The sequence below is a fragment of the Neophocaena asiaeorientalis genome, unplaced genomic scaffold (assembly GCF_003031525.2).
Source record: "Neophocaena asiaeorientalis asiaeorientalis breed wild unplaced genomic scaffold, Neophocaena_asiaeorientalis_V1.1 scaffold604, whole genome shotgun sequence".
Classification (NCBI taxonomy): Eukaryota; Metazoa; Chordata; class Mammalia; order Artiodactyla; family Phocoenidae; genus Neophocaena; species Neophocaena asiaeorientalis.
Window position 1 is genome coordinate 2,027,612 of NW_020172000.1, and position 16,122 is coordinate 2,043,733.

At 39.1% G+C, this 16,122-nt stretch overlaps 1 protein-coding gene across 2 annotated transcripts in view; it reads right to left on the reverse strand.

The window, feature by feature from the left end:
* Window positions 1-16,122, reverse strand: part of LOC112402307 (putative bifunctional UDP-N-acetylglucosamine transferase and deubiquitinase ALG13) — a 63,984-nt gene that overhangs the window by 22,690 nt on the left and 25,172 nt on the right. For both annotated transcript variants that reach the window (XM_024749149.1, XM_024749140.1), the window contains exons 8-19: window positions 14,555-14,630; window positions 13,147-13,255; window positions 11,453-11,517; window positions 11,032-11,132; window positions 9,878-10,005; window positions 8,872-9,118; window positions 8,182-8,295; window positions 7,840-7,996; window positions 7,351-7,471; window positions 4,773-4,805; window positions 4,621-4,676; window positions 821-892 (exon numbers count right to left, since the gene is read on the reverse strand). In XM_024749149.1, the coding sequence (XP_024604917.1) occupies window positions 821-892; window positions 4,621-4,676; window positions 4,773-4,805; window positions 7,351-7,471; window positions 7,840-7,996; window positions 8,182-8,295; window positions 8,872-9,118; window positions 9,878-10,005; window positions 11,032-11,132; window positions 11,453-11,517; window positions 13,147-13,255; window positions 14,555-14,630 (1,279 nt within the window). The remainder of the gene's footprint in view (window positions 1-820; window positions 893-4,620; window positions 4,677-4,772; window positions 4,806-7,350; window positions 7,472-7,839; window positions 7,997-8,181; window positions 8,296-8,871; window positions 9,119-9,877; window positions 10,006-11,031; window positions 11,133-11,452; window positions 11,518-13,146; window positions 13,256-14,554; window positions 14,631-16,122) is intronic.

Sequence of the window (16,122 nt, forward strand, 5' to 3'; positions counted from 1 at the left end):
GAGAGACTGCAAATTGTTTCTCTGATTAGGCCACCAGCACCCAATACAGGGCTGTGCACAGAAAGATGTTCAATAAATGGTAACAGATTCTTCTTCATGAACACCCTGTCCTCACCGTAGTCTCCATTTTCTTATTACCCACTGCAATGTGGCTGCTACCCTCTCTGGTTCTCAGAAACTGTATTCAAAGTCCCAGTGGTCTCCATGGCAACAAATCATAGTAGACTCTTGTTAGTCCTTATGTTGCTTTACGGCTTGGCAGCAACTGACACTTGACTATTCCTTGAAACATTCTCTTCCTGGGGCTTCCATAATAATACACTCTCCTGCTTTTCCTCCCTCCTTGGCTATTCCTTCTCTACCCATTTTCTAAATGGTGATGCACAGGCTCTGTTCTAGATGCTGTTCTCAATCTCTTCCTTTTTCCAGGATGATCTTATTTACTCCTACGGTTTCCGTTACCTTTCTGATGCCAGCTTCCCATTCTATAAGAAAGCTTTACATTTTAAGTTTCAGGAAATGGCACAGACTTGACAGGTAATTTATATTAACTCACTCATTATATAAGAGGTTCAGAGTAGACTGAGTAGTCCAATGCCAGCACACAGAACAGTGTCTGGAACACAGCAGATGCTCCATCAATTTGTTAATAAATTTACTAATTATTGTGCCAGGCACCAGGAAGTACAATAACAATTAACATAAGAATATAAGCCGCTTCTTTGAAGTATGACGAAGGGCAGAGAACAAAAAGAAAAAAATTCATTTTCTTCTGTTTAGGCCACTGCAACTGACTGTAAAATAAAACTATAAAGATTACCTTCTGGGGGTAGCTGTATGAGGTAACTGTATCATGAGGAGACATAGAACACGGTCTTCTATCCTGAAGAGACTTTAATGAATACAGAAGTACAAATAAGGGGAAATCAAGAAATTAAACAATACATCAATAAAAGATCTGCTTTGTTTCAACATCTCCTGAAGATAAGTGAAAGTGATCTGTCCTAAAAGTATTCAAATTTGGAGGTGACTACTATGATAATACTCCAAAAGGTATCACTCTAGTGCCTGACTTAGGTGACTGTTCTATTTCCTATCTACAGAAATCCTGATCATATCCAACTCTAGTCCCAATGTAGATACTAAAATGTAATGGAGAATTGTAATTTAAACACTTTCTCAGTGTCCTCTCTTGCCTTAAAAAGCTCAAAATCAGTAGGGCCAGCAACAGTGTTGCTAAAAGAAAGCATTCCATCAAAAGGCACAGCTTGGGACAAGGGTGGATAACTGGTTGGTCAGCTGCATCCTACCTAAGCAGGATGTAGTATAATCCAAACACCATTCCCCTTTGGCTCAAGACCTTGTCTTTGTGAAAGTAACAATGATTTTAAAAGGCTCAGAATTATGCATGACAGACTGTCATGACAGAAAAACTAGCAGCAGAAGCTGGTAATGAGGACACAGAGGAAATCAGGTGAAATAATCACAGGAAACAAGAGGAACCACATTGGGACAAAGACAAGCCCAACTTAACATGGACCTAAGAGTGCATGTTTCGAAAGTCTGTGTTGAAGTACAGCCCAAGTACTGGCCAAAAAGCAAACTTTAGCCCTGGCTCAGAAGGCCCAGTGTGAATTCTAAACAATTCTAGAGAAGGATTTAGGTGAGAGTTGGGCGTGGAATTAAGAAGAAAAAATGTTCATAGTTTCTTAGAAGGTTCTGTGCCTGGAAATCTTTAAGTCCTGCATTGCTCTTCTCCCCTCAGAATGCTGTGAAAAAATTACTTAGAAAAATTACTTAGAAACTTGGTGACTGGAGAGTGGGAGTGGAGCATGTCATGAAGAGATTGAAACCTACTGGGGATGTATGATAAAGTAAGTTCAGAACAAAAAGGGAACACGTGACAAGTGAAATTAAAGGGACAGAAAGAAAGTGTCTACTCCTGTCATCCCTGAAGGCGAGATTTTTACTTGCTTTTTCAACTTGGGTGGCTATTTCAAGAAATGGTGTAAAAAGCATGTGATATGAGAATAGTAATGACAGAGTGAGAGGAAAAACTATTTCTCTAGCAGGGGCAAAGGAAGGAAAGGAGAAATAATGGGAAGAGAATTATATATCACAGCTTTCATCACCTTCCTAAGATGTATTGCCTAAACAGTAAAAACAAAAATTCAGTACATGAAGCTATCAAAGTTAAGATTAATCACAGAGAATAGAGGGTAGTCATTCAACTTCCTCACAAATATTCCAGCTCTCCTCCTAGGTACATGGGTAGGTTGCTCTTCCCGGCCTCATCTAATTAGGTATGGGCACATGACTTGTTTGGACAATGAAATATGAGCAGAAATACTGAGAGCCAGTGTTTAATTTCCCTATCTTCAGCTCTGCCAAGGTGACTGTGAAAGTACATGTCCATCAGCCTGGGTTCCTGAGTGACTCTGATGAGCAAAGGCCTGCTACCAACCTGCACTGGACCTATAACATTAGCAATAACAGCTGTGTTAAGCCGCTGAGATTTTGGTGGACTGTTGCTGCAGCGTAACCTAGCTTGACCAAAACAGTAATTGGTAACTAAAATTAGGGTGCTGCTGTAACAAAAACCTAACTTGAGAAGGAGATTATGAATTTGTAGCTCTTAAGGGAAGAGGTTTGGAAAACAGAATGTTAGTTTTGTGTTTTGATTACTGCTGGCAGAGTTCAGCAAGGTATTTTAAGACAGATGTGTACAGAAAAGTAGTTTGTAGGCAGGAATGAAAGGGAATAGAGTCCTTGATACTAGGACTTGTAGGGTTTGGAGAGGCAACTGCTTCAACTCAAAACTCTAAAAGATAAAACTGATAAATGCTTTGAACAACAAAGAGAAGTTAAAACTCGGCCTTGAAGGAAGACTCAAATCATTGTTAAAATATGATTGCACTGAAGTATCTCAAAGCAAGAGTCCCATTAAGGATATAACACCCAATGAATCCTTGCAGTTGGACAAAATGGCTCATGGAAAAGTATTCAAAGGTATGGCTCTTTTCATCAATGCCTGATAAGCTAAAGGTATTTGCAATCAAGTAGAGACAGGGATAAGAATGCAAAGAATTATAGCAAATCTAAGTAGTATATTTATAAAAAAGAATTGTCAGTATGGCTACTGGCAAATGAAACTAATAGGAATCAGAGAAGCTGCACAATAAATTACTCACATAGCCAAAGAAACCATGAGCAGAACTAAAACTATCCAACTGAGATAAAACCACCCTTGGGCCCTCAATTCTCAATGAGTAAGAAGCAGGCTGAGAAAGCTGCTCAGTTGCCAAGAGGGATTATTCTCCAATGCCTACTACTTCAAATATAGCCAAGGAAGGAAGGGCCTTGGAGTAATCAAGAGCCCCAGAAAACAATGAACCAGGGAGCCTCTCCAGGGAACAGTCCCCATGCCTAGGTTGGGGGCCCTCAAAATGTCTGTCCAGCATGATGTCAGAATTGCTATGGGCCAGTAACTGTTTCTCCCATTTTCCCTGCATCTGAATGGGAAGTTCTACTGCAATTTTTCAGTCCCTGCTCTACCACTGGAAATTGGGTATGTAGGGGGTAAAATAACTTCGTATATTTGGTTTAGGCCTCCTGATCAAGACGAGCCACATCTGGACCCAATACAAAGAGTACTACACACTTCCCAGAAACCTTGGGCTCTGAGTTTAATCACACTGAAGGGGATTTGGGGGTTGCCTCTCCTGAGGTGGAAGGAAGTATTTTGCCTGTGGGAGTTTCCACTGAATGTTGTAATCCTTAGTGCTGTTAAAATATTTCCAACTTTTTGACTTCTAGGCACAGAGAAGTTAGAGCCTTCAAGAGAAACATGCTCTGGCCGATGAAAAAGAAATGGAGGGCTTCCCTGGTGGCGCAGTGGTTGGGAGTCCGCCTGCCGGTGCAGGGGACACGGGTTCGTGCCCTGGTCCGGGAGGATCTCGCGTGCCACAGAGCGGCTGGGCCCGTGAGCCATGGCCGCTGAGCCTGCGCGTCCGGAGCCAGTGCTCCGCAACGGGAGAGGCCACAGCAGTGAGATGCCCGCGTACCGCAAAAAAAGAAATGGAAAAGAAAGTGATATGTGTCATCTCCAGGTAGAAACTGTAAGAGCCAGTGCACCATTCACTACCTTTTGTTTCCTGCCTTAGCAATCATGGATGGAGCTTCCATCAGCTTAAGTCCCTAAGCAGAGCCCTCCTGCAGACCTCCACTACACATGTAGCATAACCAAGAAGTAAACTCTTGTTATATTAAGTACCTGAGATTTATGGCCCATTGTTACTGTTAGAAAGATCATGATAAAATCCTCTAAAAAAATCATCATCGCCAATGTTCAAATTTCCTCTTGTATCAACACATATTCGGAACATCTCTAGGATAATTTGTAGAAAGGGGTGTGATCTTGGATGAGTTAATTTCTGGGCCTCAATTTCTTCATCTACAAAATGGGAATGATACCCTAATACCTCATAGGATTGTTCTGATTTAAATACATTTATATGTATAGCACTCAGAACAGTGTTCTAGTACACAGGAGCTATATGTGTTTGTCATTATTATTATTATTTTTTTTTTTTTGTAATGTCATTATTATTAAATACCTACCAAGTTTGCTGTAGATTCAGTTGTGCTGTAAACACCTGAAGTTTCATAGTCTTGTTCTAGAGGATATAGCCAAAGTAAAAATAATGAGCACTATTCTATAGTTTGAAATTTTATAAATAATGAATATCAGATTTTACCTAGATCTCACTGACCTGAAGGATAAATATATTCTTCGTGATATCCCCCTAGAAAAAAAAGACAGAAAAAGTGTGTTTATGTAGGAATTCTTGCTCAGAGAACCAGATGGCCAGCACTTGCTTTTTCTCAAGTTTTATGGATATATGTTCAAAACTAAAATGTATACATCCTTGAAACAAGTGATTTGAGCTTTCATACTACTCAACAGATATTAAAGCCAGAGACTGGCTGTAAACAGTACAAATTTCTCCTTTGAAAATTCCCTTAGTTCTTAAGAGTTCAGACAGACGTGAAAAACCCACTTGTGTCCAATTCTGGTGGTAGAGTATGGTGATTAACTTCACTGACTCTGGAGTTAGGACTGTCTAGATTTGAATCCTAATTAACTATATCACTTTAGGCAGGTTATTTAATCTTTCTGTCTTAATTTCTTCACTGTATAACAGGGTTAACAGTACCTAGCTCATAGTGGGGTGAAAAGAACATAGCATGATGCTTGGCATATAGTAAATGGTGATTATAAAGTAATCTGAGTATAACAACCAGTAGTTTGCTTAGGTGAACGTTAAAGGAATATGGCACGCTTCATCTGTTTTTCAGCCTGATTCAGGTAAATAATACACTTACAATCAGTTTGTTCTCAGAAGATGGCTTAGAGGACTGAAGTACTTTGCTCTAAGATTGCTACACCATTGAAATTCAGAGAAAGCCAATCTTCAACTGGACAGTTTTCCAGCAAATAACACCCCAAAGGTCAAAACTGGATTGATTCCTAAACATGTCACTTATCCAACACACATGCAGGTAACCCTCCAGACAACAGGATTTAAGGTGAGAATGAATATTTGGTTACTCTGAATATGCCACTATAGGTGAACAGTACATATGAAGATACCCACTGTGCTAAACGGAAAAGTGAAAGGGTCATCCTGAGTAAAAGAGCAGAGAATACGCATACTCGGGCACATGCATGCACACTAACTTCTTAGAAATATCTATTTTCTCCAACATAAGTAGCAGAAAGAATATCACAAGAAAATACGTTGACCAGTAAGTCAAATCATTCAGACTGCCTCTTACCTCCTTAATCCACCCAATTCCTCCAGAATTGTTTCAGTAGGCATATTTCATTTTACAGAAAAGTGGTAAAAAAATAAGCACACCCAATGATGAGAGGCACTCTAACAACTATAAAGGTCATGTATACATGGCTTTAGAGTCAGATAAACCCAAATTCAAAATTGACCTCTGCCAGTCACAAAGGACCACATATTGCATTATTCCTTTTATATGAAATGTCCAGAATAGGCAAATCCATTAAGACAGAAAGCGGATTGATGGTTACCTACCACTAGGGGCAGGGGGAGGAGATGCTGGGGGGATAATGAGGAATGACGGCTAATGAGTACAGGGTTTCTTTTTCTAAAATTGATTGTGGTGATGTATGCAACTTTGTGACTATACTAAAAACCACTGAATTGCACTTTAAACACTGAATTGTACACGTTAGGTTAATTGTATAGTATGTAGATTATATCTAAATAAAACTGTTATAAAAAAGATTAAATCTCTGCCACTTACCAAAGGTATGACTTTGGCCATGTCCTTTACCCTTTGAACCTCAATTTCCTCATATAAAAAATAAAGAAGGGCTTCCCTGGTGGGAAGAATTGGTTAAGAATCCCCCTGCCAATGCAGGGGACAAGGGTTCGAGCCCTGGTCCAGGAAGATCCCACATGCTGCAGAGCAACTAAGCCCGTGCGCCCCAACTACTGAGCCTGCTCTCTAGAGCCCGCAAACCACAACTACTGAGCCTGCACTCTAGAGCCCGCGCGCGCCACCTACTAAGCCTGCACTCTAGAGCCCGCGTGCCCCAACTACTGAAGCCCGCACACCTAGAGCCCGTGCTCCACAAGAGAAGCCACCTCAATGAGAAACCCATGCACCATAACAAAGGGTAGCCCCAGCTCGCTGCAACTAGAGAAAGCCCGCACGCAGCAACAAAGACCCAATGCAGCCAAAAATAAATAAAATAAATTTATTAAAAAATTTTTAATAAAAAAATAATAAAGATACCACATTCCTCAGAGTGATAAAATATTATATTAAATTGTAAATATAGTTGCTTAGTACAGCACACGGCCATTAGAACTCAATGAATAGTAATGTTTATAGATCAAATAGATTTCTTTGGGCAACGAAATTATTTCACAGCAGTCTTGTAAAATAAGAGTCACATGAAAAGCCTAAAACAGTTATACAAATGGTGAGGACAACATGAATAGTTCCTCACTAATAAGGAACAGATATTTTCCATGCTGAAATCTCACCAAATCAAAACTCACTGAAGACCTATGCAGAGAGCTGAAAGTTTTAACAACGTAGTGGCCTACAGAAATAGAAGTCTTTCTTTCTGAAAAATACCAAGACATCTTCAAAAACCTAGCAAGCTCTGATACAAGAACTGATAACTCTTTCAAAATGAGTTGCCAGACAGAGTGAGACCACCCCCCCAAACCAAAACTTTAGCCCTGTTGTGCTAATACCATAAGAATCATCTTTTAAAAAAATATTTAACTGGAACTGACTCACCATTGTCATTCTGGCCATCACCTTCCTCTGAATTCAGAGTCTGTTTGCCTGAGCTATGTCCTCGCCTTGCAACATGGTATCTCGAAGTAGCAGGAACCATTGTAGGGGGCCCTCCGTGATTCTGTACCAAAGAGATACACACATACACATGCAGTTCTCCCTATACAGTCAGAGAAAAAGCTATAAATATTTTAAATTTACTTTAGAATCAAAAATATGTGAGGAAATAATGATCAGGAAAACAGAAGATTTTAGCCCATACTTATATAGGCAAGATTATTTGTCCACCTCTACTCCTCCTCTATAAGAACAGCTTAAAAACACATTCCCTGCAATTTTTAAAAGCTCTAGGATGAAAACTCATGTTTTCCAGGAGGGGCTTTATTTGGTCATTTGTAAAACAGCTAAAATGTATCCATATTACCTTCACTTAAAAAAGTACAATAAAAAAAGTAAATAGCTTTTTGAGTAAAATTTTGACCTACTTACAGGTAAAGTTGGATAAGCAGTCTCATCCCCTTCTTCAACTTCATAAAAAGTAATGGTTTCTTCCAAGCCCCTGGGTATCTGTCCATTCTCTGGAACAAAGCTAAACTGGCACTCCTTATTCATACAATGCATCTGGCGGTGACTACGTCTAAAGGAACTTAAGTAGTTTGCAGAATGAGAAGAGGAAAAAAAGGTAAAATATGGTAGTAACTTGTTTCTAATTTCTAAATAACAGTTCAAACATCTCAATGTTGACACTTTAAATTTTAGTCCATATATTTACTGCACAGCAACAAAGTCAGACTCACTCGTTTTCTCTTTCAACACTTAAAATTCACTTACCGAGACCTGTAAGAGAAGTTATCATAGCTCTGGCAGCATCTTTTACCTGGGCCAGGGTAAAAAGCAACTTTAGGGCTTGCCATGTTGTGCCTGTTTATAAAGCGAGGTGAATCTCTAAGAATAAAGGGGGAAAAAAACAGAACTCTTTATTTACTAGTGCTTGAGTAGTCAGTCTTTGTAGTTAAATAGAATTAACATATCCTTCTAAAAATGACCAAATAAAAAGAGCTTTGCTTTCCTCACTACTGACATTAGGCCTATTCATTTTTTTTAAATTGCAGTATAGTTGCTTGACAATGTTGTATTAATTTCTGCTGTACAGCAAAGTGATTCAGTTATACATATACATATATTCTTTTTTTATATTCTTTCCCATTATGGTTTGGCCTATTCATTATTGACAGACACAGTGCCATATACATGGCACTCAGCTTGATGGCATTTTATCTTCTAGGATCTCTTCAACTGCTCCATCATATTTTCCTAGACTATGAGAATACAAATCTTCAATAAATTTGACAAGAATTTAAGTATACATCAGTTCCATCCGTTACGCTCCCTTCAGGCAGAGATTATAAAAGAAATCTAAACTATTAAGATATTTCTAAATTCTACTGTAATTCTGCCCAGGAATTATTTCCAATGTCTAAACAGAGATGTACATTATCTTCAAAGTCAGTTAAGACCTACCTGGGCATCCCATATCCCCGACCTTGTCCCTCAGATGAATGTTGAGGATGAAAATGTTCATTAGACATAACACCACCAGCTGTCTGTGAGTAGTGCATTGGAGAATCATGCCCATAACGCATACTGTGCTGAAGCCTGGGTGGAAGGAGGGGGTCTCCCCTGCTGTAAGCCATAGTCATATAAACCTCTTTCCCTCTAATTTTCTTGAACATCTTCCTCCGTTGCTTCATGTCCATCTCTGACATAGCTTTCAAGCAAACAAAGAAGCAATAAGCTTCAAAACCAAAGCAAAAGGTCCAGTGTCTCCCACAAATGTCTAAGACTCTCACATGTTTTACTTAGGAAAACCATATGAATACAGGGAAGGAACTTCTGTATTTTCAAAGGATGTACTAGGTCTTTCATTCAGAAGGGCAAAACCAGCAAGTAACTTCTGTATCAATGGACATCTCAGCACTACCTTTAGTATAGGCAACTTTGGTCATCAAAACATAGAGTCAGTCATCCAGTCATCTACGTTACTGTTATCCAAAAAATTATATCTATTAATAGACATATTAATACGGCTGCTTCCAGCTTCTCTGGCTGCTTCTATGAGGTGTTTTCCTAGTTCTTTGAGAAATCTTTTCCTTCAAGTTTTAGAATTTAAAATCCACTCCACCTTAAGCTTAAACAAAGTCACCTAAACAGTAGTTCTCAGCCAGGGACAATTTTGCCCCTCCCTTTCTTGAGGCACATTTGGCAATGTCTGGAGACATTTTTGGTTGTCATAACTTGGAGAAGGATGCTGCTGGCATCTAGTAGATAGAGACCAGGGATGCTAAGCATCCTACAATGCACAGGACAGCTCCCTACAACGAAGTATTATCCATCCTAAAAAGTCAGTAGTGCTGAAGTTGAGAAACTCTAACCCAGAATAAGACTTAATGTTCCAGCTTTTTTTTTTTTTTTAAGTGCAATGTAGGTAAATACAAGAGGAAAATAATAAAACCTTCAGCATACAAACCCATTTCTGGGACACAGCCCCAGGAAATTTTCTGGTAACCTCTTCCTTTCCTACTGGGTATAACATTCCCGGCAGGACCAGGTGTCACTTGTGTAACTGGTTTTAAGTTAGCCAGTGGAACAACATACCTTAAATGTAAAGATACCACCATTAAGCCATTGCAACACAGACTTAATTCTCATTTGATACATATACCTGATCCCTCCTGCTTCATTTTCAAGTGTTTTCTACTTAAACCTGTTAACACTAGCTTCCTCACTGAGGTTTATCTTTTTATGTTAAAAAGCCTAAGAGCAGTTTGTACAATTTCACAGCTGTCTGTAGCACATATCATGCTCAGGAGGAAAGACTGTGGTAGACTAATTTACAAATATTTGTTGCCTCTCCTTGAAGAAGGATTATATTTTCTCACCCCATTGACTTTAGGCTTAGTTATGTAACCTATTTTGGCCAGGAAAATTTAAGCAGATGCTTTAAAAACCAGCACACAGTTTGTCATGTTTTCATTTTTTCCCTGCCTGTGATCCTGGCAGCATATGTCTGGATAGAGCCGTTGTCAACCTGGGTCCCCTTTGCTGACCTACTATGAACATGCTAAATGAGCAAGAAATGAACTTTTAAGTTGCCAAGAGTCTTTGGTTGTTAGGGCAGCATTACCTACTTTAATGGTTCTCAAAGTGGACCAACAGCATTAGCATCACCTGGAAACTTGTTAGAAGTTCAAATTCTTGGGCCCCACCACAAACTTACTAAATCAAACTTTGGGGGTGGAGCTCATCAATCTGTATTTTAACAAGCTCTCCTGGTAATTCTGGGGTATGTTAAAGTTTGAGAACAGATGGACTAGCCTATCTTGATATTGGCAGAGGCTCAGTTAGCAAACTAGCTTTCCAGTTAGTATAGTTTTATATCAGAATTCTGTTGTACTTAGTATTTCTAATAAGTTGGCTATTACCCAGGATTTTGAAACTTATGCATAGGTATACTGAAATTTCACACTTCACCATATGCTTTTACAACTCACAATAAGTCATCTTAGGCCAGTACCAGATATAACTTTGGTTCTCTTACTAGCATCCTGGTAATTCTCAATATTACAAAAAGGCATCAAAAGCCAAAGATTTTAGTAATTCAACAAATTATTATATCCTTACTTTTCTGCCAGTTCTTCAATGAAGACTGTTACAGAATCGCTTTCATTTCCAACTTCCTGAATATGAGCATTATAATATCTTCCGCCTGATTCCAAATGAACCTGAAAGAGGGGAAGAGACAGTAAGAAAACATCTAGTCTCGAGTCAGATCTGGCTTTTGTCAAACAAAAACACTACTTCTCCTCCCAAGTGAAGCTCAGTATTTACTTATTAAAGCAGCTGATAACACTGCCAGTCCAGTTCAATGGAGGCTGCACATGCTGAAACAGTGTTACATCTAATCACACGTTTGTAATTAAAATTTAACCAAACATTAAAAAAATCCTAGCATTTTGTAAATTAGTTTTGTTGAACTCATATTAATGACTAAAACCACAATCTCAGAAAAACAAATTACTGATTCTTTAAAGAAGGAACTAACCTGACATTTGTCTCCCAAATAGTACTGTCTCCCAGCATACTCCATATAATCAGATTTTTGAAGTTCTATGAAAAGAAAATGAAGATTCAAGCTCAACCGAACTGGTTCCTTTGCTGTTTTACATCATTTCATTTTCTGATTTACTTTTACCACAGTGTTTTTGACAATGCTACCACTGTAAGCTAAAATCTGGAGGGAAAATGTCCTAAAGGGTCATTCCATCACTCTTGATGGGTTATTCTTGTGGTCAAGCTAAGGAGACCTGCCAGAATAGTTCTGTGCTATAAAACACAAACAGGTGGAAATTGGGAGGTTGTAATCTTAAAGTTGGTCATATACCAACAAGGCACAGTATGAAAGTAACACACTTCAGTTTTTTTAAAAAAGGAAAAAAAAACCACTGTGTAGCTTCTTCAAAGCAATACAGTTTACCCTTGAACAGCACGGGTTTAAACTGCATGTATCCACTCATATGCAGATTTTTTTCAATAGTACTACAAGTACCAAGGTTGTTGAATCTGAGGATGTAGAACTGAGGATACAGAGGAACTGGGAATACTGAAGGCTGACTACAAATTATATCTGGATTTTCAACTGCTTAGGGGGTCAGCAGCCCTAACCCCCACATTGTTCAAGGATCAACTGTGTTTTCATTGTGTTCCACAAGGTATTAACCTCATTCTAGATTATTAACTATACCTAGGTTCACCACCAAGGTTCAAGGGGTTGAATATGAAACATTAAAGGCTACCTTGATGGCAGAACTTTAAGACCTACTTTGATCAACTTAGTTATCTTATAAGGGGAGAGAAACAATTACTTATTTCAAGGGTTGGCAAACTTTCTCTGTAAAGAGCCATATAGTAAATATTTTACAGTTTGTGGGCCATGGGCTTCCCTGGTGGCGCAGTGGTTGAGAGTCCGCCTGCCGATGCAGGGGACACGGGTTCGTGTCCCGGTCTGGGAAGATCCCACATGCCGTGGAGTGGCTGGGCCCATGAGCCATGGCCACTGAGCCTGCGCGTCCAGAGCCTGTGCTCCGCAACGGGGGAGGCCACAACAGTTAGAGGCCCGCGTACCACAAAAAGAATAAAATAAAATTTAAAAAAATAAAAATAAATAAAGTTTGTGGGCCATACAGACTCTTGCAATTATTCAAGTCTGTCATAAAACTTTATGGACACTTAAAATTGAATTTCATATAAGTTTCATGTATCACAATACACTGTTCTTTTAATTTTTCCCTGACACTTAAAATATAAAAACCATTCTTAGCTCACAGACCATACAAAAACAGGTGGCAGACTAGATTTGATTCACAGGTCATAGTTTGCCAACACCCGACCTATTCATCTATCAGTGAGGGCAGTCTTGACACATTAAACTTAAGATGAACTTACTTCCACTTACAAGTTTCTGGTACTCTTAAAGTTATCTAAAGACACACAGTCTTTGCACAGTTGAAGTCCCTGATGAACATCAGACTCTAAAAGATCCCTCCCCAGTTCTAAACCTATTTGTTTCCTCCTTTGGATGTAAAACATGTATTGAGTAGGCTAAAAAGTACCATATAAACATATAAAAGTGGGTTTTTTTATAACAGTGGTTTGAAAACACCTCTTATTAAAAAATTTTGCAAAATTATTCTCCTAGATCTGTCAGGATTCAAAAATATCCTGTTGATGTTTCATTACCTTTTCTGCTGTCCAGCCAAACATCAAATTCTACATTACGATAGATTTCTGGATCCAGGGCTTTGAGCACCTTATAAGGCAAGAGCACCTTTGATGGATTTTCTGGAGTCTAAAACAAAAATAATCATGCTACAAACTCACCATCCTTAAGTCTTCATTCTATGAAGAAGGAAGAAATAAGGTTCTTTTCTTCCTTTTTTAAAACTATGTACATATAGGCCTTTCCTTCTTTATTAAAAGAAATAGGACTTCCCTGGTGGCATAGTGGTTAAGAATCCACCTGCCAATGCAGAGGACATGGGTTCGAGCCCTGGTCCGGGAAGATCCCACATGCATCGGAGCAGCTAAGCACGTGCACCACAACTACTGAAGCCCGCACACCTGGAGCCCGTGCTCCGCAACAAGAGAAGCCCCAGCAATGAGAAGACTGAGCACCACAATGAAGAGTAGCCCCGCTCACCACAACTAGAGAAAGCCCGCGCACTGCAACGAAGACCCAACATAGCCTAAATAAATAAATAAACTTTCATTAAAAAAAAAAAAGAAAAGCCACAATAAATTTTACTGTATTTTTTAAAAATCAGGAGTCTAAATAAGCAATATGCAGAAATCTAAAAGGTTATAGATGGCAGAAGGGAAATACTGTCTAAAGCAGCCAATAACTCAGGAGATACATAAATCAATGCAACACAGACCAGAATTAAAGATTCAGTCAGGGCTAGTCAACAAGTCTCATCTTAATATGCATACAGAGGTGCAAGTGTTTCTGTACCCTAGACACCTAGACAAATCTGAAAAGGTTACTTCATTTTGGTCCAAATCTGCTACAATTTCCAAAAGAATTATCTTTTTCTTCTGCTTTCCTAGAATTTCATGGTATTCCATACTGTTTCCAAATTACCAGCACTTGGGGGCATACACAGAGATTGTTCTAGTAGTATTTGCCCTATTTAGCTAGTCTCAAACTGAAGGTCTGCTTGATATTAGACCTATACAGGTGGTAAAATTCCTCCTGTTTCTCCAACTAGGATTACTACCTATTTTCTGAGTAAAATAGGAATAAACCTTACTCTCTTTAATGACAGAAAGAAACCTCAGCATCAGAAGACTGATTACAAACTAAATATCTATTGGGTTTCTAATATTACTTTAACTTGAAAACAACAGCTTCTGAAATTTCTCAAGTGTTCAGAGTTAGCTTTGAAAAAAATTTACAATTCCATAGGAACAAAAATTCAGAGAACATTAAGCACACATTTTACATTTCAGATCAAGACTTACACGAAGGAAAACATCAGCTCTTCCCCAACCCCATATAACTAAAATGGACCATCTGACATTAACTAGTTTAAGTTATGATACTGCAAGCCAAGATTATGAAAATTCTTTGCCCTAGAAGATCTCAAACCTTTGCTTCTTCTGTTCCTTGATTGTACCCCTCTGGTATATTTTCAACATTGCAGCAGGCACCCCACTCTTCAGTCCTAATTGAAAAGATTTAGAACAAAGAGCTTTATATAAATGCAGTAGCTAAGTCGTAAGTCTAATGACTATACCACCATCTAGTGGTAAAGTAGCTCAGTTCTAAAAATGAGGCAAATACATTTTCATCCCAGCATTTACATTTATGCTTCCTTTTTTTAAGTACGTGCTACAAATACCTCCTATATATTTCATACCTCCTGTGGGGACACAATCTTAAGATGGTCACTATGATCCCCACCTCCTGGTGTTCACACTCTTGTATGATTTCCCTCCAAGTTTGCGTCTAACCAACAGACAGGATGTATATCATTACACTATATAAGAATGTAGTGCCTGTCTTGCTGATCTCTCTCTCTTGCTGACTGTAAGGAAGCAAGCAGACACGTTCACCAACCCCATGTGGCAAGGAGCGAGGGTTATTCTGGCTGACAGCCAGCAAAAAGCTGAAGTTCTCAGTCCTACAGCTGCAAGGAACTGAACACTACCAAGAACCATGTGGGTCCTTCCCCAAAGCTCCAGATGAGAACTCAATCTTGGCTAAAACCCTCATTACACTCTTGTGAGATCCTAAGCAGAAGACCCAGATAAGCTGTGCCCGGATTCCTAACCCACATAAATTATGAGATAAGAATGTTGTTTTAAGCTGCCAAGTTTGTGGAAATATTGTTATGCAGCAACAGATAACTAATACACCCTGCCTTCCTACTACTTTAGTTTCTGTAAGCCTCAAGTTCTTAATACAAATAATCAGTGCAGAATGAAGCAACTTCTACCCTGATATATATGGTTGCCACCCCCCGCCCCGCATTCCTTAATACAGTCATCCCTTGGTATCCATGAGGGATTGGGTCCAGGACCCCTGGTAGATATAAAAATCCTCAAGTTTCTCAAGTCCCTCACGGTCAGCCTTCCACCACCCCAGGTTCTGCATGTGGATCGGGAGGGCCGATTGTAAGTTTTAAAAAACCCTCTTTATCCAAAAAAAAAAAAAAAAAGCATTAAACATTCAAGAAATAGAACTGCAAGACAACAAAAAGACAAGGTTATATCTGACTAGCACCAAGCCTATCTGAATTTCCAGACAGAAGAATCAGGGAGAATTATAAGACAACATCTACTTTATTATCTCAAAGTTTTTGACTAAATCTGTTCAATAATAGCTGCTTCCTCAGAGGCCACAATGTATACTCCTAGTGAGTACCAAAGGCAGACACTAAAAGCTCCTAAAACTCCCCTTTAGCCTGAGAGATTCTTTTCTACTAGCTGGATGTATGTGTCAAGTAACCACTTTGAACCTCAGTTACCATCTACAAAAAGATGGTGCTGGTTTAGAATCAGGTTTTTTTCCCTCAAAGTGTGGTCCATGGCCTACCTCTATCAGAATACTTGGGTGTACTTGTTTAAAAAGTAGATCCCTGGCCCTACTCTGACCTCCAATTTTGAAGGGAGGCCCCCAAATCTGCCTTTCTAACAAGCGCTCTAAGTAATTCA